This window comes from Ictalurus punctatus, chromosome 21 (genome assembly GCF_001660625.3).
Source record: "Ictalurus punctatus breed USDA103 chromosome 21, Coco_2.0, whole genome shotgun sequence".
Lineage (NCBI taxonomy): Eukaryota > Metazoa > Chordata > Actinopteri > Siluriformes > Ictaluridae > Ictalurus > Ictalurus punctatus.
In genome coordinates, this window is record NC_030436.2 from 17,224,733 (window position 1) to 17,247,264 (window position 22,532).

General features: G+C 39.3%; 2 protein-coding genes across 5 annotated transcripts; one reads left to right on the forward strand and one right to left on the reverse strand.

Moving 5' to 3' along the window:
- Positions 1–3,511: 3,511 nt before the first annotated feature.
- Positions 3,512–12,112, forward strand: c21h3orf14 (chromosome 21 C3orf14 homolog). Of its 4 annotated transcripts, none has more exons than XR_008393185.1 (6): positions 3,512–3,568; positions 3,784–3,844; positions 4,625–4,748; positions 6,017–6,085; positions 7,535–7,761; positions 7,877–7,996. XR_008393185.1 is itself a non-coding variant. In XM_017496469.1 (6 exons), the coding sequence occupies exons 1-5, from the start codon at positions 3,529–3,531 to the stop codon at positions 8,066–8,068; spliced, it is 486 nt and encodes a 161-aa protein (XP_017351958.1). In that variant the 5' UTR covers positions 3,512–3,528; the 3' UTR covers positions 8,069–8,084; positions 10,296–12,112. The 4 variants fall into 4 exon arrangements, 3 of the variants coding, with proteins under 3 accessions (XP_017351958.1, XP_017351959.1, XP_017351962.1); XM_017496469.1 differs by lacking the exon at positions 7,535–7,761 and adding an exon at positions 10,296–12,112 and having other exon boundaries at positions 7,877–8,084; XM_017496470.1 differs by lacking the exon at positions 7,535–7,761 and adding an exon at positions 11,448–12,112 and having other exon boundaries at positions 7,877–8,084.
- A 5,173-nt stretch (positions 12,113–17,285) lies between these two features.
- On the reverse strand, positions 17,286–19,865 carry fezf2 (FEZ family zinc finger 2). The gene is made up of 4 exons (XM_047149491.2): positions 18,789–19,865; positions 18,409–18,543; positions 18,058–18,190; positions 17,286–17,659 (listed from the first exon to the last, which is right to left on the reverse strand). Exons 1-4 carry the CDS (start codon positions 19,530–19,532, stop codon positions 17,403–17,405), a joined length of 1,269 nt encoding a protein of 422 aa, XP_047005447.1. The 5' UTR covers positions 19,533–19,865; the 3' UTR covers positions 17,286–17,402.
- Positions 19,866–22,532: the final 2,667 nt, after the last annotated feature.

Genomic DNA, 22,532 nt, shown 5'->3' on the forward strand with positions numbered 1-22,532 from the left:
TGCCCAACAGGAGACGAGGCCCGTTTTAATACAGGCGTCAGTACGGAGAAAGTTTATTCTAATACATTTGGCAGGTGTGTGGATGTTATATTTTATCCTCAGTATGATGTGTAAAACTCATTACACCTTTATAGGACACACACACACACACGCACACACGCACACACACACACATGCACACACGCACACACGTACACAGAGATACTGTACACAGCATAATAATGTTGTCAGCTGATAAATCATAGAAACTTTAATCAAACCACAAAGGAAGCGGGGAAATAATCACAGACCCACCTCATCTCTCTCTCTCTCTCTCTCTCTCTCTCTCTCTCTCTCTCTCTCTCTCTCGCTCTCTCTCTCCCTGTATCTCATTCTCTGTGTGTGCCTCTCTCTCTCTCTCATTGTTTCTCTCCCTCTCGTTTTGTGCATGTCTCTCTCTTTGTCTGTGTCTTTCTGTCTGTTCTCATTCTGTTTGTGTCTCTGTGTCTGTGTGACTCTCTCTGTCTCTCTCTTATTCCGTGAGTGTATCTGTCTCTCTCTTTTCCATATGTCTCTTTCTTTCTCTCTCATTCTGTTTGTGTCTCTCCGTCTCTCTCATTCTGTGTTTGTGTGTCTCTCTCTGTCTCTCTAATTCTATGTATGTGTCTCTATCTCTCTCTCTCTCTCATACTGTATGTGTGTGTGTTTGTGTGTGTGTGTATGTGTGTGTCTCTCTCTCTCTCTCTCTCTCTTTGGCTCTCTCACCCTCATTTTATGTGTCTTACTTTCTCTCATTCTCTCTCTCATTCTACTTCTCATTCTCTCTCTGTTTCTCTCTCTCTCTCTCTCTCTCTCTCTCTCTCTCTCTCTCTCTCTCTCTCTCTCTCTGGCCAGGTGTAATAGCTGTGGCATATAACCAAAAATATCATGTCTATAAATACTTTGTAACACATTTATATAAATAAATGTCATAAAAACACATTATTAAAAACACATTTGCTTCAGTCACTCACTGAACTTTTACTGCCGCTTATATTCTATTCTGGGTTACAATACGGGCGCCTTTAACACACGCAGATAAAGGTCACATGGCTGAGTGTGTGTGAATATAAATACAGGCGTGCACGTGCATGTAGATATGTGTGTGTGTGTGTGTGTGTGTGAAAGAGAGAGAGAGAGAGAGAGAGAGAGAGAGAGAGAGAGAGAGAGAGAGAAAGTCCTTGCTTTTCCACAGAATGATAGAGTATTGCCCTAAAAAGGTCCATCTCCCTCCCTGATCCCAGTGGGCATCCCACAGCACACACACTTTCACTTTGATGAACGATAAGACACTTGAAAAGCAAAAATATGACATTGCAAGTGACGTCTGGAGCGACCCTCAGAGACCGAGGATTGATAACATGTCTAACATCAGAAAGCTGAACAGAATAGCCTTCTTCTTTAAAGACAGATGAAACTGATACTGAGTGAGAACACTCTGATATTTTTCTAGTCCTCTGCTCTCTTTAGATTTATTCAGAAGAGCTGGAGCATCAAGCAAGGTAATCATAATTTAATGTCTAACATTATACACTTTGTAATATCCTACATAATCTCAAATACTGTCTCTTATTATAGTATATTAATTATTCTTTTAAATAATTTACAAACAAGATGTTATTTAATCCCCACATAAATCAATGTTGTGCACGGTGGCTTAGTAGTCAGTACATTCGCCTCACACCTCCAGGGTTGCATGTTCTCCCCGTGCTGCGAGGGTTTCCTCCGGGTACTCCGGTTTCCTCCACCAGTCCAAAGACAAGCATGGTAGGCTGATTGGCATGTCCAAAGTGTCCGTAGTGTATGAGTGTCTAAATGTGTATATGATTGTCCCCTGCGATGAATTGGCACCCTGTCCAGGGTGTACCCCGCCTTGTGCCTGATGCTCCCTGGGTTCCCTGAGATTCTGAGGGATAAGCGGTACAGAAAATCTATGGCTGGATGGATAAAGCAATGTTGCAATGTATTACACTGAAAATACTACAATAATAATCATAAATAGTGTTTGTTTGTGTAGAAAACAAAGGAATTCTTTAAGGTATAAATAATGTAAGATTGAATTTTAACGCTATGTTATATTCCGTAGGTCCTAGAACTACAAGTACAAAGGCCATGCCTATAAGTAACAAGCTTTAATACCAAACGGATACCAATATCAACTCTTTTTTTTCTTTCTAAAACTGTGCATTAAAAATGAATATATACACCAACTAAAATGAAAGATTAAAACAGCAACAAACATTTCCATACCATCAACTTTATAAAATGCACTCATATATACTCGCAGCACAGATTTACTTTATGAACTAATTAAATATTGCACATTTGACGCAAATGTATTATAATAATATTTCTTTTTTGGTGACATGAGAACTTTTTAATTCTGAACCAAAGCCAGATATATTAGGGTAAAATATCATATGGTAAAACAAACAAGCAAGCAAACAAACAAACAAACAAATCAATCAATCAATAAATGGACATTTATAGCTGTTATAAAGGGCTGTATTAAGCGAATTCACTAAAGTGAATCAGTCAATCAATTAACTATAATAGAATAATAATGACTAATTGACTAAAAATGACTAAATCACTAAAATATTATTACTATTATTATTACTATTATTATTATTATTATTATTATTATTATTATTATTATTAGTGGTAGTAGTAGTAGTAGTAGTAGTTTTAAAATTACTACTACTACTATTACTACTAATACTAATAATCATCATCATCTTCATCATCATAATGGTGATGATGATGATGGTTAGCATGTTCGGGGTTGGGGGTTTGATTCTCTTCTCTGCCCTGTGTACGGGGAGTTTGCATGTTCTCCCCATGTTATGCAGGTTTCTTCCTGGTACTCCGGTTTCCTCCCCCAGTACAAAGACATGCATTGTAAGCTGCCCATAGTGTGGGGATGGGTGTGTAATTGTGCCCTGTGATGGGTTACCACTCCGTCCACTTTTTGCCCCGAGTTCCTTGAGTTAGGCTCCATGCTCCCCACAACCCTGGATAGGATGAGAAACGAAACTGAAATTACGAAACTAAAATAAAAATGGACCCCTGGACCCCAGTTTGAGTTCTACAGAGCTCGAATACACTATCCCTTAATTTCGTGTATGAAAGCGAATTCAGTTTTGTAGTTGTTTTTTTAAGCTTTTGTCGCCATCTGGTGGTGGTAGCTAAGTAATAAAGCGCGGTTAGGGAATAATGCAGTTAGAAAGTAGACTTCTGCTATTGTGATAATTCAGGATATTTTAGGTAACATTTTTTGATTTATTACACCCTGAGTTACCAGTTTGCATTGAGTATAATTAAGAGAATCACGGATCTTTGTATGCAACGTTGCCTAAAAATCTGTTTGGGGGGGGGGTTCCACAAGAATATTGTAATTCTCTTTTATGAACAGCAGATGGCGGACGTTCACAGAGCTCCTGCAATTTGATCAGCTGATCCATTACAGCCAATGAAAATGCTGGAACTGGGTTTCTATGGTCACAGGCAATGCTGTCAGGAAGTATTCACGAGAGGGTTACATGTACAGGTCTTTAACCGTAACTAGTTTTATTTTCTTTAGAATTCCCTTAGTTAAACGTTCAAAACAACATGTTTTAAATTCTTTGTCTTATTTCAGAGATAACATTCGAGGGAAACGGAAACTAACGAGATTGAGCGACCACGTTAGCTTAAAGCTATGAGCTGAGAATAAACAGAATTAGTCACAACGTTTCTTTCTTTCTTTTTTTTTTTATATTAAAGAAGGTAAAATGGCGTCTAACTCCCACGACGAGCTTCAACTCAGCAAGAAACACGAGGAAATGTAAGGTTTGGCACAGAGAGAAATATTTACATACTGTCGTGCATAAGTATTTACCCTCTTGAACATTTCCACATACTGTATTGTTACACCGCGAAACTGAAATGGACTTAATTTGGATTATATGTCAAGTATTTTAGGAAAATATATATGTTGCATAATTATTCACCCCATAAATTAGCTCTGGCGCTAACTGAAGTGGCATTGAATGAAGTTCACCTGTGTCTAATTGATGTATCACGTGACCTAGGGATGTACACACCTAAGGCCCCAGAGTTTCCTAGAGAACATACTGGAACACCAGGACCAAGGAGCTATACCATCGTCTCCTAAAGGGTGCCAATATTTATGGAGATGACTGTATACTATCTGAGGCAGATCCTTAGATACATTTGTTTTGAATTATTAGGGGTAACCAGTTGTGTTCTGTGAGACGTTTTGTTGAACGAACAAGGGCGATGAAGTTAAGTAAGACGGGTATGAAGGCTACTTTTTATAATACTTATTGAAAAGTGTAAGACCATGTAAGGATAACATTCTCATCAGGTCATTTCCAACATGGTTTAAAAAAAGATTTGTTTGATGGTTTACATCTCAAGGGGGAAAAAAAACTTCCCCAAATAAGTAGTTTGTAAGCGTTTTAAATATGGGTTTAAAATGGACTGGTTGCTGGTAATAGGAAAAGTACACTCCAACTGCAGAGAGCCACTTGCCGATACTTGTTGGCCAAAGCGGAGTCGATGTGTCATGTCCTGACTGTCTCACCGTGTTCCTGCCCTGCAGTTTGGGGAAGAGAGCTGTTCTACTGCAACAGATGGAGATTTGCTATGAGCAGCAGAAAGCTAAGAGAAACCAACAAGCCACTATGTCCCAAGCTGCACGTGAAAGGAATGCAGAAATACTGGAGGTACTTTAAAGCCTTTTCATAGAAATCCTGTATTATGAAAACTATATCGGTACATTTTTTAGGTCATTTTAATTACATCTAGAGGATTTAATTACATCTAAAGGTCATTTTAATGACATCTAAAGGCTTTTCATAAAATGTTTAGTAAATAAATTGTTTTCTTTGTTCTAACACCGGAATCATGTCATGGAGGACTTGTTTACCTGCTGGGTTGAATCTGGTGTGTTGGAGCATAGAAAATTGTTATTATGGGTGCTAAAGCAACTGGTCACTTCATTTTCCACGTTGAAATAATTTCTCACGTCAAAAATAATAATCAAGCATTTATTATTAAGAGTAATTTGGGTGAAATTTACACATTATATACAATTTCCCAAATGTAATGAATAAATAAAGACCGGCTTGGCATCTGCAAACTTATGTCTCTATGCCCATGTGCGCTACGGAGTCAGAAAATATCTTGATGTGAGCATGCAGTGGTTTTCAGTCTCTCCCAGGATTTCGCCGCAGCAAAGTCAAGCATTTTCGGCCGCAAAAATCCCCAAAAAACTCAGTGAAATCCTGTAGGCTACGGACTGGGTTCTGGTCAGTGGTTTCCGCAATGCTAAACCATGAGCTCTAAACTTTTGGCATTTGTTGTCTACATTAGCTTTGTGGCTCTCGTGCATAGCAAAATTAAAAAGCCTTCAAACATGAAACCTGTCTAGTCTGAGTGATTAGGTTGTACCTTTTTGCCGCTTGGTTTCTCAATATTTGGTCACCTGCCAATACCCATCCACCATCCAGCTGTCCTATCTCTTATCATATGACCTATAGCAACCAGGGCGAGTAAGAGATAACGCATGCTTCCCCTGAGTCACGTAAAGCTAGCCAACCACATCCATTCAAGCTGCTGCTCTTGTTGCAACACGGCAGTGTAACACACTCTCAGTGGAAAAGGCTGTCTGCCCTATTCTGTATACATAATCTCACAGATGCTCATGATTGGCTAGTGTCGCTTGAGAGTATGCCATCCCTCCCACCCAGATAGCATGGTCAATTTCGCTTCGTTGGCTCCTGATGATGCCACAGCAATCCGAGCAATAGAGAGAATGCTTTTCTGTCGCACCACTCGCCCATGTACCTTTTGGTCAATTTAAAAGCCAACAGCTTGTGTAATCTTTAAGCATGCAGTGTATAAGTTGTACTACTAAGTAGTTATGCACTAGACTAGTGATTAATAAGTTGGACCACTTTATTCTTAATTCAAGTTTTCCATCTTATTATAGGATTTCCAGAAGGTAGAAAAACGTTTCTGGACATGCCCACTTCTGCATCCTGATGTTCTCAACCTACAGGTATTCAGGCTTTTTGAAAAATGATGAATTCATACAGTAGCTTACAAACCACACACTTGGGATTCGAGTGTTTTTACACAGGTAGTACTGCTCTTATTCTTGGTGAATGTGTGATATGTCCCTGTACTGGAGGGGGAGAAAAGAAATCTGGTTACTTTACATTCATTTTAAGAGTCCTAAAGGTCGCAATTGATAAATAACACAAATTCAAGACCATCACACTGCAGTTGGACTTAATATGAGACAGAAATGAGGGAATGTCTTGGCATATTTACTTGCACTTTCCTGGAAGGTTTTGTAATAGTGTGCAGAAACTTTGGACCTCTTTTATCAAACTGGATGCGATCGGATTTGTTCGTAAATTATTCGTACGAGCACATCCACAAGAACTTGATATTCATGAAAGTCTGGTACGTTTGGGGGGGAAAAAACATTCATTAGAAGATGAACTAATGTAAACCTCAACTTGCTTGAATTCAGATTATATAATTTGCATGGATTACAGCAGTTTTAAATATGGAATATACTGTCGAGGTTAAATTGCTTATTTTTATGCTTACGGCATTGAATGGACGTCCTTATTCAAAGCGACTTATAAAAGCGCTTAGGCGTGTGTAGCAAAAACACATCTTCATGTCAGTTCACTAGGTCAGAGACTAAGAATACTATCAGGAACATTGTGTGAAAACCAGTCGTTTTATATTATACCCATGAATTAAGACCACTAAAACGAATCACTCGGTTATGACCGAAAAACGCCACCGTATAGACAAACTGGTCTGTCTGCACATAGCTGTAAGCCGTAAACTAATACCTCAGCTGATGGAGGATTTAGCTCTTGCTTATTATTATCTAAATATCTTCCATTTGTTTTTTAGCCTTCACCCTGATCATTCGTTTCGTTCTCCCAGCTGTCTGTGCACTCGAACTTTCATAGAGTGTTGTAAGTGTCAATCAATGCAAACGAGTTGTGTTGGAAACATGCTTTGCACTTTACGGGCGATTAACATATTCACAGAAGTACGAAGAAAGTCAGCATTTCCGAAACCGCTGTAAATCTGGCGGGAAATTTTATTTCGGTTTGGCTTATTATACCATTTTGGCGCACAACTTTACTAAAAGCTTGATTAAACGAGGCGCTATGTTGGTATCTCATTAAAAATTCTTTATCCTGAAAACATTAGTTCCATTTGGGTGAGGGCTAATCATACAGATTTTCAGCTTAGTTTACAAATATATGTAAATTAAAGAACTTCTAACAACACTCTTCAGCTTCCCCAACAACTGCTCTTAGACTTCTGCTATAAGTTAAATCGGTACACAGAAACGTCCCAAACATGACAAATATAGTAGATGGAAATGATCGAAATATGCTGGAGTATACCTTTTTAAACAGGTAATTGGATCTTCCTTCCATCCATCCATCTTCTACCGCTTACTCCTTTTCAGGGTCACGGGGAAACCTGGAGCCCATCCCAGGGAGCATCGGGTACAAGGCGGGGTACACCCTGGACAGGGTGCCAGTCCATCGCAGGGCACAATCACACATACACTCAGACACCCATTCATACACTACGGTCACTTTAGACACGCCAATCAGCCTACCATGCATGTCTTTGGACTGGGGGAGGAAACCAGAGTACCTGGAGGAAACCCCCGCAGCACGGGGAGAACATGTAATTGGATCATGTGTTTGTTTGTTTGTTTGTTTGTTTGTTTGTTTGTTTATTTATTTATTTATTTATTTATTTATTTATTTATTTATTTTGTGCTGCATGCTCAATGTTTTAGACTCGTTATTGGGCCTCAGTGGAGCAGAAGCTTCCAGAATGGGAGAGCTACTTACTAGGGAAGAGTCAAGCCCCGAGGAGTGAAGAGATGATCTTACGAGGACTCCAGGAACAGAAAGGTGCTGAAAGTGACTCTTCACCTGCACGGAGTAAGAGCAGACCTCCTCGACCCAAACCCAGATCTGCTGACTGATGTGAATTAGGAGAAGGTAGGGTTAAACCAAGGATCTCTTTATTATAAGGTAATTTCATCCCTGTTCATGAAATTATGACATATGACGCTGCATGCAAGTCTGGTACCAAGGTGTTTTAGATTTTAATTTCAATTTTATTATTAATTCTTTTTTTTTTTCTTTTCTTTTTCCTTATTTTTTTATTTATTTATTTATTTATTTTAAAACAAGTGCTGTTTGCAGCATCAGTAGCTCTTCTGTGAAGGTGTGGATCTACTGTTAATTTTCAGTTCCACACACACTCCTAGCGCATACAGTGGGTGTTAATGATGCGCTCAACCTGTGTATGTATATATGTGCGTATGTGTGTGTGTATATATATATATTTATTTATTTATTTATTTATTTATTTATTTATTTATTTAGAGTGAAAAGTGTCGTCCTGTAGGTGGCATGTCCCACCTCAGTAACTCAAAACCAAGAATGTCTATAAATAACGTCAGCTTGGACTTCAGGAATAAAATGTTCTGTGGCTCAGAGAAATAATTTACACATTTATATAATGAGCGTAATATTTGAATGGTTTCACTTTGTTTATAGAGTATTTCTGATGGTGACCATGAAGTTTAATTTAGTGTCCCATGGCTGCAGAAATGCTTGAGCCTCTGTTCTGAACACATTTCGCGAAACAAAAAGGGCTTTATTATTTTTTAAAAATATTTTTTGTCTACCTACAAAGTGGCCTATATGGTAGTGGACCTGATAAAATGCCAAATAACTGTGTCTGAGGTATGATGGGTGGCAAGGTGGTGTAAAATCATGCACTGTAAGAGTGTTGCCACAAGGTGGCAGAACAGGCTATGAATGACAAACCCAAAACACGTTTGTCATAGATGTATGCTGTCTGCTTGCCGAATGAAATAATTTGATCTTGATTTGATCAGCAAGTCATATTTCAGATGTTTAATGAGTTTTTATTGACTTACTCGTGTAAGAAATTTGTCATTATATCTATGTATTTATGTTCTTTTGGGATAATGAAGATAAATTATTTAGATTCTAGGATACTAGATACAGTAAAAAAAAAAATTAAATAAAGGCTCTATATAATAAACAAACCTCAATATGTTTAAGTATTTTTTATTTTATTGTACATATTAATATACTAATGTGTGTGATAATAAAAAGCAATCTCAGTTTCTTAAAGCAGAGACTTTGGGGTCCAAGCACCACCAGGGGTCAGGTGTAGTGGGTGATTCGCTCAAACCCCCCCCCCCCCCCCCCCCAAAAAAAAAAAATTTTTTTTTAATGGTTGCCATTATACTGCCATTATCAAGGTTATTCTACAATTGTATTGTTTAACTTAAAAACTATTTGGTCTATAAATGTCAACATTGGCCTACTGTTTTCTGCCGTTGGGAAAATTCAAGAATTAAAAAAATAAATAAATAAATAAAAAATAAAAAAATAAGCTCAAGGTTTCCAGGAAATTACCGTACATTGAATGTCTAATATTTAAATGATTGGATTATGTTCATAAAGTAAATCTGTGCTGAAGGGGTTCAATGAATAGACATTGTTTGCATTCAGTATATTGCTACTTTATGATGATTTTTTTAAATGTAACTTTCTAATACAGATTTCACCACTTGCTACATTTTGTGACAAGCTTCAGAACCTCATACTCAGTCACGAACCAGTAGCCAGCCGAAGTTCTCTACTTCCTTTTACCCTTTTCAAACCTGAAATTGTACTTGTCTAAAACATGCTTGCATGTGCAGTTCTGTGTTGGAATGTTATGTCTTTTTCTTACCTGAGCTCTTGGTAACGATGAGGTCATGACCCCTTTATGGCTCATATTCTAGATGAGTGCTTTCTCTGTTCATAGTAATTGCTCTTCTTTTGTGTCTTTGAAGGCTGATTTTGAGGTTAGCTACTTGCAATATGTTCACAATAACTCCACAGCAATTAGCTGCCCAATATGCGCTGTGAGATTAGGCAGGTTCAGGTGCTTCGATTGTTGAAACTTTATTTATATGGATTTAAATGATCACCGCAAGCGTTTTGATGCTGTGTACAGTGAAGAAGAGAATGTCGAGGAAGTAATTTATGTTCAGACAAACTGATGATTTTCTTGCAGCGAATTGAATTTATTGCACTTTCTATCCGTCTCCCTTTTTCATTTTTCTTTCTTTCTCTTGCCACATCATTCCTCTGTCTCTCTGTGTGTACTGAACGACATGGCAGTCCCCGGATCGAGCCCTAATTGCGATGATCAACCCTGCGCTGGGTGACGCGGAGTGGCGGCTTGACAAATGCGATCATCCGGATGGCCGGGGTTGAAGTGGCGCTGGTTGGCAGCTGCCCATGTTCCTCAGCTGGGACCCGCTCTTGCCCCGGAGGTCAGGGCACCAGTCGGCCTGATGAGTGGGTAGGGAACAAGAGTCTGGGGTGCCAAGGTGGGGGTAGTTATCAAGATGGTGAATTATCTAAAAGGGTTTTGAAGAGCACGATCTGGAGCCTTTCCAAATGACTAGTTATGTGTTGTGTATACTCATGAAGAAAGCCCTTGAGCGAGGTTGGCCATGGACACCACAATAAAGGAGAGGGACAAAACAGTGAGTGGGGGATAAACACACACCTGGGCTTCAGCCAACCCTCTGCACTTGATGTCTTTATTTCATTACAGGCTGCACCATCATAGCCTTGTATTATCAATTGTGTTGATTTTCTTGTTCTGGTATTGCTGTTCATCGTACGTTTCTTCACAAAAAAAATCAAATCCACTTTAAATACATTTATGAGTCAATAATAATGATTTTTATCCACACATAGTCTGCTTTTAAACATTGTTGATTGAGACTGCAAACACTTGTGATTGTCCTACACCACCGGTGATTTGGTCAGTCAACAACACATTGTACTTTTAATCCCGCATTGTACTTCCCTGATCTTAGCCCGTGTGTTAAACTGAAGATCAGCTTTAGCGTAGATCTGCAGGTCCGAGTTAATTAACCTCCATCCTTTGTGACACAAGGGAGTGGAAGTGAAGGGGGAATCCTGGGTCAGAGGATTAACACCGGACATCTCGGCATTAGTGTTCCTGCCAAACAATGAGACTGTTTCCAGATCAGTTTTCATTAGTATCCAGAAAGGACATTTTAATAGACTTCTGTTAACTGAATCCTTGCACAGATGTTCTCTCCTTGGAGGATAAGCAGCCCTAGTTATGTTCCCATTTATTTTAAATTGCCAGGCTGTCTGCATTGATCGTTGTCTAATGGGGGATTTGGGAGAAGGAGGTGGAGGGGAGACTTGTGAGAGCTCTAGTGAATGAGCAGCAGATTGTTTTGAGGTCAGGCCTTCGTCTTTTCTTTCTTTTTTTTTTTTTTTCAACAGACTGTGTGTAACATGTTGGGCGAGGGGACAGAAGTTCCCCTTCAGCTGCCTAGCCTCGAGGGCCAAAGACTGCTTCTGAACGGAGGTCATGCCAGAGACTGACATTGATGTTATTCCAGCGGGGCAGAGAGCCCACGTTCTGCTCCCATGCTGCTGCCTGGAGACCTCTAAGCCATAAAGCACCTTCTCAGAGCGTGCCCTTGACGATTCGAGGCCTTGTGGGTGTGTAGGATGGCTTCAACTCAAAAGCAGAAGCCGCCTTTGCACCCACTGAGGGTCTGGAAGAGCACAAACAACTGATGTGTGATGTTTTATTGAGACACCTGTTCATGTATAAATTGTAGGATCTCATTTGTTTATAATTATATTAGCAGATTTACTTTGTGATCTGCCCAATGTACCCTTTATCTACACATTAAAAAAAAAAATAGATATGAAATTTTTCCATTTTTGTGACATGGTGCAAGCACAGAAATATACCCGTTGTTGTTATTATTGGTTTGTGTGTGTGTTTTTCTTTTTTTTTTCTTTTCGAGGTGGAACCTCAGCACAGGATGTAAATGTATGAAGAACCAAATTTTGTCCAAAAATGGATGCATTATGGAGAGGTATAGTTGGCATCCTTTTGTGGTATCTAATCAAATAAACTTCCTCATTACCTTTAACATTCCCTGTGTGCTCGAGTGACATTTTCACGATAACATATGTTTATATTTTACTAATAAATTGTACTTTATTTTTGTAGCACATGTAACTGGGGGACATAAAAATTAAACTTTTTTTTTTCTTTTTTTAAACTGTAGAAACGTTTTGCAAATTACCCTTGCATCCAAACAGTGTCATGATTAAAATGCTCGAAACACAGAGCAGAGAAAGCACCAAACGGTGATTCCCCCCCCCCCCCCCCCCCTTTGTGCCACGAATACATATTTGACCTTTAGAGGCATGGACTCCGCAAGACCTCTGAAGGTGTGCTGTGTTATCTGGTACCGAGACGTTAGCAGTAGATCTTTCAAGGCCTGTAAGGTGTGTGGTGGAGCCTCCATGGATCAGACTTGTTTGTCCAGAACATCCCATAGATGCTCAATAGGATTGAGATCTGGGGCATTTAGAGGCCAAGTCAACACCTTGAACTGTTTGCCATGTTCCTCACACCATTCCTGAACAATTTTTGCAGTGTGGCAGGGCGTGTTATCCTGCTGCAAGAGGCCTCTGCTATTAGGGAATAACATTGCCATGAAGGGGTGTACTTGGTCTGCAACAATGATTAGGTAGCTGGCACGTGTCAAAGTAACATCCACATGAATGCCAGAACATTGCACAGAGCATCACACTTCCTCTGCCAGCTTGACTTATTCCCATAGTGCATCCTGGTGCCATCTCTTCCCCAGGTAAGGGACGCTTACGCACCCGGCCATCCACGTGATGTAAAAGAAAATGTGATTCATCAGACCAGGACACCTTCTTACAGTGCTCTATAGTCCAGTTCTGATGCTCATGTGTCCATTGTAGGTGTGCTGGACAGGGGTCAGCATGGGCACTCTGACTGGTCTGTGGCTACGCAGCCCCATACGCAGCAGGCTGTGATGCACTGTGTGTTCTGTCTCCTTTCTATCATAGCTAGCATTCACTTTTTCAGCAGTTTGTGCTACAGTAACTCTACAATTATGTCTGATCGGGCCAGAAGGGCTGGCTTTCACTCCCCACGCGCACCAGTGGGACCCATGACCCAAGCCCTACTTATTTATTTATTTATTTTAATTTTTTTAAACAGAAGTTCTTGATGTACAAGGGTGATGTAATTGACCCAATTTCAGACAGATGAAATCAAAAGAACATGTTCTTAATTCCTTCACTTGAACATTTCCAAACCATTGTACCAATTTAAAAAATTGAATTGAATTGTGCAAAGTGTAAATTTCGCAAGTTTGAGACCACACGTTACTTGTGTAGTAAGGGCAAGACATTTATAAAAGTGTTGTCTGTTTTCATCTGTGGTCTTCTGTCACAAGCGACAGAAGCAATGTTTTTGTTTGCTCGGAATGCTATCTGAAAGTGAACGCGTGAAGGTGAATTTAATTTGTATGTTTTTTTTGTGTTTTTTTTTTTAAAGAAAAATGTACTTTCTGGTGGCGACAATATAATGATACAGTGACAACACACGGGTTTTTTCCCCTTATTCCAAATTATAGTCGGCTTGATTTTTGAGTTTAACATGAAACGTAGTCAGAATTCAGCCGTTATAACAACCTTATGTAAAAAAATATATATACATAGTGCTGGAACAACAATTAGCCTTTATAATTGTTTGTGTTTACGTAAGAAAGGTTTATGCGTGTTTTTTTTTTTTTTAGTGACATTTTCTTCTGACCTGATTTTAAATAGTTAATATAGTATTTAAACATCAATTTTTTTTTCTCGAATTGTGTGCATTTTTTTTATTTTGACAATGTGGTGTTATCATAATATGGTTAAATAATAATAATAATAATAATAATTTATTATTATTATTATTATTATTATTATTATTATTACTATTTTCCTTTCAGTGTTTCCCCTCCCGGTTCTGCAGTACCGGAACCGGAGAGCGCGCGTTTGATGACGCTCTTTTGATAACTTTCGCGAGCGCTTTGTTGCCAAGCAGCGGCGTCGCTCTTCAGCTCGCGCAACAACAAGCAGGCAGAGAACAACGCTCAAAAAAAAAAACCTGCAGTGAGGAGGACGCTTTAATGCGGTTTAATTAGAATTTCATTTGGTGTAAACGCGCGGGCAGCAGGAGAGGGGAAGAGAAAAGGGACGTAGTTAACATTTGGTGGACTTAATTGGGACCTTTTCTTCGTCGCCTCTTAGCAGAAACGCGCCGCCACTACCCCCGTTAATCTCCCATTTACAATCGATTGAGTTGGCCAAACAGCAAAAAAAAAAAAAAAAAACTCCAGGTCTCCTTTTCTTCCTGCGTCGACCAGGCTTTTGTGGCGGCTCCAATGCCTCCGTTTTGGGCAGATCTCGGCCTCTGCGTTGTTGACGGTTCATTAATGCGCTCTTGTTCCCCTGCAGAAAATCCCCGCGCGCCGCCTTCACGCGGCCTCAGCTGTAATGAGCTCCGCCGGCAATTAACATGTTTCTAGGAGCAAAGCTGGTTGCTCAGATGTTTGAGAGGTAAAGTGCGGAGAAAAGGGCAACGAGGCCGCCTCTAGGTTGTTTATTCCTCTCTCTCTCTCTCTCTCTCTCTCTCTCTCTCTCCTTTTCTCAGAGATGGGCAGATTTATAAAGTGCTGCTGCTGTTTTTTTTCCCCCCCCGTCTCGCACAAACATGGCTTTTTGGTGACACCCTTTCCACCAACTGCTTTTGTTGATTGGAAATGATCTAATACGCAAGGTTTGCGTGTGCGTGTGTGAGACTTAGTTGGACATGCGTGTATTTGATGGCGAAATAAGTTGAGCACAGTGTGTAAATAATAAGAGAGCGCGCTAAACGTCCACTGGCTTGTTGATGGGAGGCTTTAATGACTTGTGCTTTAATTAGGCGGCGCTCTCATGTGTCATGACTCATGTCTCAGGGCAGATCTGTTTGTACTGGAATGTGGACATAGCTGACTTTAAAGATCACTATGAAATGGGTATAGTAGCTAGTTTAGCATTAGCTAGTATAGGTGTAGGATTTTCGAATATTTATTGCTTACATTTGAATTAATTTCATAGAAACTATATGTCCTGCTGTAAATGTATAATTTCACGATGACGTACGTTTGCGGGCTGTGGGTGTATTATTTTTGCAGCTGGAGAAATATTCCTCATTCTAAAATAAATGTCTAATACAGCCATTATCCCAAAATGCTTATTATTATTATTATTATTATTATTATTATTATTATTATTATTATTATTAATGTTGTTTAATTGTTATATTTTGCTTACTTCGGGTTCATATTTATTTGTTGTTTGCCTGCTTGTTTTTACTAACGCTTTTCTGTAAACGTCACTTTATTTATTTATTTATTTGTTTGTTTGTTTATTTATTTTTAGGTTATGATCTAATTAGGCTACTAAATATAGTCGACGTTTTCAGCAAACTAATTTAAAAGTACAAACTGTTCACTGGCACTTTTGCTAAATACCTAGATTATTCCCAAGGATAACTTGTTTTCCACGTGGCACATGGGAATCCTTTCTTTTCTTTCTTTCTTTCATTTTTTTTTAAACTCGTGCACAATGGAAAATATTCCAATAAAATTGAATTGTGTTTTCGTATTTTGTGTGGAAATTGAGACTAATGAAATTCCTTTTGCACGAATAACCAATGTTCCTTGATCATTCATGTGGAAAGTCACTGGAGTTATTGAAGATCACTTGTGTAACAGTGACAGTAATGACAAATTGTGAATCTTTTTCAAGATGGCGTCCAGCGGCGTCTCCGAAGCGCGCATGGTTAATCAGAGCAACATCAATAAACTGTTCAAGCTAATAATTTTTTTTCCTTTTTTTTTTTTTTTTTTTTACAAAAAATTGTATGAGAATGGAAAGTTGTGACTGCAGTGATATTTCAAATATTCACAAGAGAGAAAAAAATAGATTGAATAACTTGGGGAAAGTGTCCCGGTGTTCTGTAAAATGGCGACTCATTGCTCTGAACTCTGACCCTTGAAGCGTTTAGCGTAAGCTTGGAGAAATAATTTGTCATGTTACAGCTTTAAAATAAAAAAAAATGTTAAGCATTATATATCACGTGCATATATAGATTCTCATGTCCAGGCCATTCAGTCAGTAGTAGGCTATTTAGTCTTTCTCTCCGGTTCCTTTGACATTGTCCCGGTAATTGGGACGCGGAGATTGGTGATCACGCGCTGCTCTCTCTCTCTCTGTCTCTCATCACCGTTTCCGCGAGCGCGTTTAGGATAATATTGTTCCAGGAGCCGCGCGCAGAATACATTCCGCCTTATTAAAGTGATTAAATGTGGACTTTTATTATCGACTAGACTCACTTCATGAGCGCGACTGGATGCGCAGAAGCTTCCCCCCAGAGCCTCTTTACTTGATTAAGATAATGAGACTTTGAAGAGTCCATGTTTTATCTGATAATTTGAGCGATTAAACGGAAGTCGAGTGCGCGTGCCGGTCGGACGTCCGAGTGTGTACGCTTCACTGGCTCCGACACTGCATTATGAATGTGTATGGTGTTGCATTATGTGCATGTGCTGTTTGGTAGAATGTGAAAAGAGTCCTTATTAGACCAGAATTCAGCAAATTAGAGGAATATAAGGGAGACGCCGTCTGGAAACGTTACTGAATGGTGAACTGCGTGATGGAGACTCTCTTATATTCCTCTAATTTCCTGAAAATGTATGCATGTATAGATATTTTATAAATATATATAATGTAGATAGATAGAGAGAGAGAGAGAGAGAGAGAGAGGTCCACATATAAACCAAATAAATCAAGACGTCTTATGACGCATTCAATCAAATAAATTTAGTATTAAATTACATTTAAAGATTTCCAATATTATCTACAACTACACTCACATATTTATATTTGTAATCCAGACGATACTAAATTAAAAAAAGAAAGAAAGAAAAAATTAGCATTTGTGGTTTCGAACGTATTTTTCAAGAGTGTTGTATCTGTATTAATATTCTGCTAATAATTTCAAACACGCATTAGCAACATTTTATAATGCATAAATAATTATAAAGATTATTTTAAAGATAAATTAGATTAAATTATATATTGTGTGTTAATTCGTGCAGCAAAACATCATGACCAATAAAATGCTTCCAAATATATATATTTTTAAATAATATTTTATTCTGTTTTATTTACAATTCCGCTGTGAAGTGATCGTCTCATCCAACCATATCCGATCTCGTGTTTTTTGTTTGTTTGTTTGTTTGTTTGTTTGTTTGTTTTTGTACACAGCGTAGCTTGTTTGTAGCGCAAGTCCTTTTAAACTGGATCTCAGTTTTGTACTCTGGAGGATTCCTCGCCCGTCTGTAAGCAGGCCGCGTTATTTTCGTGTAGTTTCCTCACATGTTTTTTCAAATCAAAGTTCCGACAAAAGCCTTTCCCGCAAGTCCCGCACGTGAACGGCTTCTTGTCGTTGTGCGTGTGCATGTGGAAGGTCAAGTTATAGATCTGGTGGAAGGCTTTGCTGCAGATCGTGCACTTGAACTGTTTCTCGCCGCTGTGCGTCAGTTTGTGATTTTTGTAATTGCCTGAAGAAGAAGAAAAAAAGACAGTCATTAAAAAATTATTATTATTATTATTATTATTATTATTATTTTTAAAATCCAAACTCAAAAAAAGTTGCATCAGAGGAAAGTGTTTTTTCTTCTTTTCTTAATCACTGCTTTGCATGCTTTAGTCAAGAAGTTGTCAAACTTGCTCACAATCAAACCCCCAAACAGCCTGAAACTGTCAGATTATAAAAGAGACAGAGGCCTTGCGCCTTGACCCATGGAAAATGTGCAAATTCTTTTTTTAGCATTAAGTGACAGTTCATATTTACATCCAAGCCTGTGTGCATGTTTATTCATTTCCTTCGGATGGGCTGGCTTTAACACATCCCATTTCTTTGAGCTTTAAAAATGTACCCACAAGTTTCACTGCTTACCTTTTTGGTGGAAACCTTTTCCGCAAAACTCGCACACGAACGGTTTGTAGCCGGCGTGGATTCGCACGTGCGTGTTTAACGTCGAGCTCCTGTTGAACGCTTTCCCGCACTGGTTACATTTATGAGGTTTTTCCTGTGAACAAGTGGTTATGATTCGTTTACTGAGGCTACGAGGAGTGGACGTTAAAGCATAATATTAATTCAGTGCCAATGCAAAATATACGCGCTATATAATATTATTATTATTATTGTTATTATTAATAATAATAATAATAATAATAATAATAATAATAATAATAATAATAACGTAACACTGTATGACGTGTAATGGCACATTTGGACGGTACTCACTTGTGTGTGTATGATTTTATGTCGACACAGTGTGCTGGCCTGGCGGAAGCCTTTCCCACACACTTTGCAAACAAACGGTCTCGCGCCCGTGTGCACCGGCATGTGGCGCGTGAGGTTGTAGTGCGCGTTAAACACCTATGAGAAAACAACATGCACTGACGCATTTCTCTCTCATGCTTATTTCAGAATATATAATACTGCAACAACAACAACAACAACAACACAAATCCCACTATTTAATTGACACTTTTGATGTTTAAATATTTTTCTGCATGGATTTTTTTTTTTATGCACGCAGTGCTGAATTACTGTGATGGACATTTTCTTGTTGGACTTCATGAAGAATTGCATTAGAAAATTTTTTTGTTACAGTAATTTACCTTTCCACAGACTTCGCACGTGAAGTTCTTGGGTTTCCCGTCCACAGGACAGGTATTCGCCTTGCTGTGCACTTTGGCGCTGTTCTTCTCAGAACCCACCCCGTGGTTCTCCTTCATGAGATGGTCCAGCTGCCCGGGCAGACGCTCTTTATGTGGATACTGCGGCGTGGGCACTTTCTCAGCCAGTTTTGCGCTCTCGAGCAGCAGCAGTTTCTGGTGCGCAGTCATAGCCTGCGCCTGCGAACTGGCAACCACTGAAGAAAACAAATGTCCGCTGAGCAGCTCGGATTGGTGATACGCAGCATCCAGGTAATTTAAATAGTACAAAGATGCGTTGCCTGGCATGGTCATTGTTTGATGGATCACTTGAGGTTTGATAACCCTGCTCCCTGGCAGCAGGTCCGTTTTAGTGCACGCACCGCAGCTGGATTTGCACGTCGCCACCGCCGCCGAGGCGCACAGCGCACCCCGGAAATTCGCTCTCCAAAATTCGGAGTAGTTCACCAGCGCTTTGGCCTGGAGGTCGTACGCTAAAGGTTGGATGGGAATCATGCAAGGGATGGGCGCGCATAAACCCGCCGTCCTCTTCCCTTCAGTGTTGTCCGGTCCTCTGCGCTCCTCCGTCGTCTTGGACATGATCCTGTCGATGGAGAAAGCCAAGGGTTTTGGAGAGGACTCGACCGCGCTCCTGGGCTCGAGTCTCGGGCAGGACATAACCGTGTCCAGGGGCAAAGAGCTCGCCATTGCTTCTTTTTCCTGCCGAACTTGGTGTGAGCAGCGTCCTTCGCCGGTGTCTCCTGCTGGAAGCCAGAGAATCAGGGACACTACATCAGTTTTAATAAGCACCTCGCTTTCACAGTGTCACCCCCTCCCTCCCTCCTCCCATTTACATTCAAATGACCATCTCGGGAACAATAGCATCCAGGGGTAGCAGATTAATGCTCATTAACTAGTACACACAAAATTAACAGGACATTACAGACCTCGTTAAGGAAAGAATAAGACAGAACTCCCCCTCCGCTGAGAAGTTCACTCCTGGAAAACGCACAGCCAAACAACAAAAAAAAAAAAAAAAAAAAAAAACCCCAAAAAGGTGATGTTGTAGTTTACCTTTCCCCACCCCTTCTGACAGCAAGTGGTGTATTCTGCTAACTGCGCTCTGTCACATTTTCCACACACTCTCTCTGATGATCTCCTTTCTCTCGGGGTGACACGGGAAAGCCATCGCCATCTCCTGTCCCCTCTGCTACCGCCCATTTATACGCGGCCATGGGGGTGGTTGTGTTATTCACGACAGATAGTGCAGATTATTAGTTATGTGTCTGGGCCCAAATCTGGTGGCACACACACACACACACACACACACACACTTCACAACCATAATGTGCACGTGCAGCTTGCATATGCATAAAAATAAGTGTGTGGTGGTCTTCTTCTTCTTCTTCTCCTTCTTCTTCTTCTTCTTCTTCTTCTTCTTCTTCTTCTTCTAATGCATATTAGTTGATATACATTTTGAAAAAAAGAAGTGCATCCGTACATAAATGTTTTACACTCCCAGAAATAAAGGTGGTACAATCAATAGCTTTAATCGATACCTGCCTTTATGTTTTGTTGCTGCTGTTTTGTTTTGTTTTGTTTTTTTTTACATGTGAAGTTTCATGTTTTGTACCTTTTTAATTATCTTTTAGAGTGCAGCATTAAAGTTAAATGATTGAATTAAAGGCACAGTCCAATTATACACCTAAAAATATTTTAAAATGTATATTATATTCCCATTTCCAGATAATACCTTTAGTGCGTGGGACCATTATTTCTGAGACTGTACAGACTAAACAGCCTACTATTCAAGTCATTCATTTTTAAAGCCGATTTTAATTGTCTGATTATTGGGATATTGGGGTTTTCCATCGATTTTTAACGAAATCTGTAATGATTGTAATGTCTTAAGTTTATTTATTTATGTATTTATTTATTTATTTATTTGATTTATTTAGAGGAATACTGATATTTTTACGTTTTCCCACGCCAAACCGATTTTTAAGAATCCTGAGCTCAGTCGTTGTGTGTGAACTCATTTAAAGTCAAAACCTTTTTTTCGTTTTTTCTTTTCGTTGTGTTTTTTTTTTTTTTTGCCTCCGACTTGTTTCAGTTTTCATCTCCACTCTCTAATCCTGGTCATTTCCAATGGCATTTCCATGCCCGTTGATACTTGCTATTTGTATAATGAACAAGGTCCAGTTTCCACCTGTTTAAGGAGTAAATTGCGAGAGCAGAGCCTCCCTCGGATCCTATTAAACGTTTTTTTTTTTCCCTCCTTCGTCCATTCACAAGAGCCAATTTTGCAGCGCGATTCAGAGCTCAGACTCGGGAGAGAGAGAAAAAAGAAGCAGCAGCTCTTTCACTTTTAGCCACTAAAGCACTGCGTGGAACCTGGTTTTGTGTTTTTTTTCCCCCCCGAAATAAAAGAACGGATTAAAGGAGGAAAGAAAAGACTCTGCTTGAGCAGAGGTATACCAAGCAAATAAAAAGAGGCCCTTTTAAAAAGCGGTGCGTAAAAAAAAAAAAAAAAAAGAAAAGTTTGCTGGAATCCAGAGTTTTGTGCGCTCGCTACAATGACCAGTCCCCCTCTCGTCTTTTCTTCCTGAGGACCTGCTTGAATTCATTTGTTTGCAGACGATTTTACCTGAGACTCACAACAAATTGTTACCATAAATCCCTCCAGAGGGAAAGCAGCGCGCTTTTCCAGATTGCGTCATTGATTAGATTTTTTTTTTTTTTTTTTTTTGCGCGTCAGAAATTCTTCCAGTGCTTTCAAACTGAACACATTTGTGTCGATACTGACTATTATTTGGGAACAAAAACATTTCCACTAGTTTTATTTATAGTAGAAATTTTTTTTTGCAAAGCATTAATTACAACTTCCCTTCTTTCTTGTCAAGTCAGTTTCGATGCTTTAGTGTTTTTGAGGCTGAACAATTCACTGCAATTCACTCGTAGGACAAAAATGCAAGAAGATCCATTTTTTGCTTTTGTTAGGAATATTGTCTGCAGTTGGCAGCATTTGATTTATGTCGGTGAAATAATGTCTATCATTTCCCTCCACAAGCACATAAGGTATGAAATGATGATCTAGTTTCTTATGTGGCAAAAAAAAAGACCTCTCCATTTTTAAAGGTACTTTTGGGAAGTAAATTGTATATGTCTATAGCATCACTCTAAAGCTTTTAAACAGTGTAGAGTTTCAGTGAACATTGAAATGGTAGTAGATTTGATAATGTAGGCAACTTTGGATCTTTTCAACCGTGAAGCACTCAGGTTGAAAAAAAAATAAATAAATGAATAAATAAAATAAACTAAATAATAAATAGAAAACAAGAAAGAAAAAAAAAAGTCAGACATATGTGTTACCCATATTTGCACCGTGTATTTCACACGTGTTGATAAGCGGTGCCGTGAGTCAGCGTGATGGTGAAGAGAGAGAGAGAGAGAGAGTGAGAGAGAGAGAGAGAGAGAGAGAGAGTGAGAGAGAGAGAATGTTGCCGCTCCCGCACCTGCAGCCTTTAAGCGGCCTCCACTCACTGCACTCATATGCTAATGATCCGCCTCTAATTTGAGTTTATTCAGACACAATTACCGGCTTGTCGACACAATAAACATTGATCCTATTGCTGTAAACTGGCCTCAGCACTCGGCGTTAACACGAGCCAACGCACACAGCCGCATTTACAACACAAAAACCGTTTA

Coding starts and splice junctions, on each gene's coding strand:
- c21h3orf14 (XM_017496469.1), top strand. CDS start 3,529: ATGCTGTCAGGAAGTATTCACGAGAGGGTTACATGTACAG. Junction 3,845..4,624: donor AGCAAGAAACACGAGGAAAT/GTAAGGTTTGGC, acceptor CCTGCCCTGCAG/TTTGGGGAAGAGAGCTGTTC. Junction 4,749..6,016: donor GGAATGCAGAAATACTGGAG/GTACTTTAAAGC, acceptor ATCTTATTATAG/GATTTCCAGAAGGTAGAAAA.
- fezf2 (XM_047149491.2), bottom strand. CDS start 19,532: ATGGCGAGCTCTTTGCCCCTGGACACGGTTATGTCCTGCCCGAGACTC. Junction 18,191..18,408: donor ATAAAATCATACACACACAA/GTGAGTACCGTC, acceptor ACTTGTTCACAG/GAAAAACCTCATAAATGTAA. Junction 17,660..18,057: donor AAAAGGTTTCCACCAAAAAG/GTAAGCAGTGAA, acceptor CTTCTTCTTCAG/GCAATTACAAAAATCACAAA.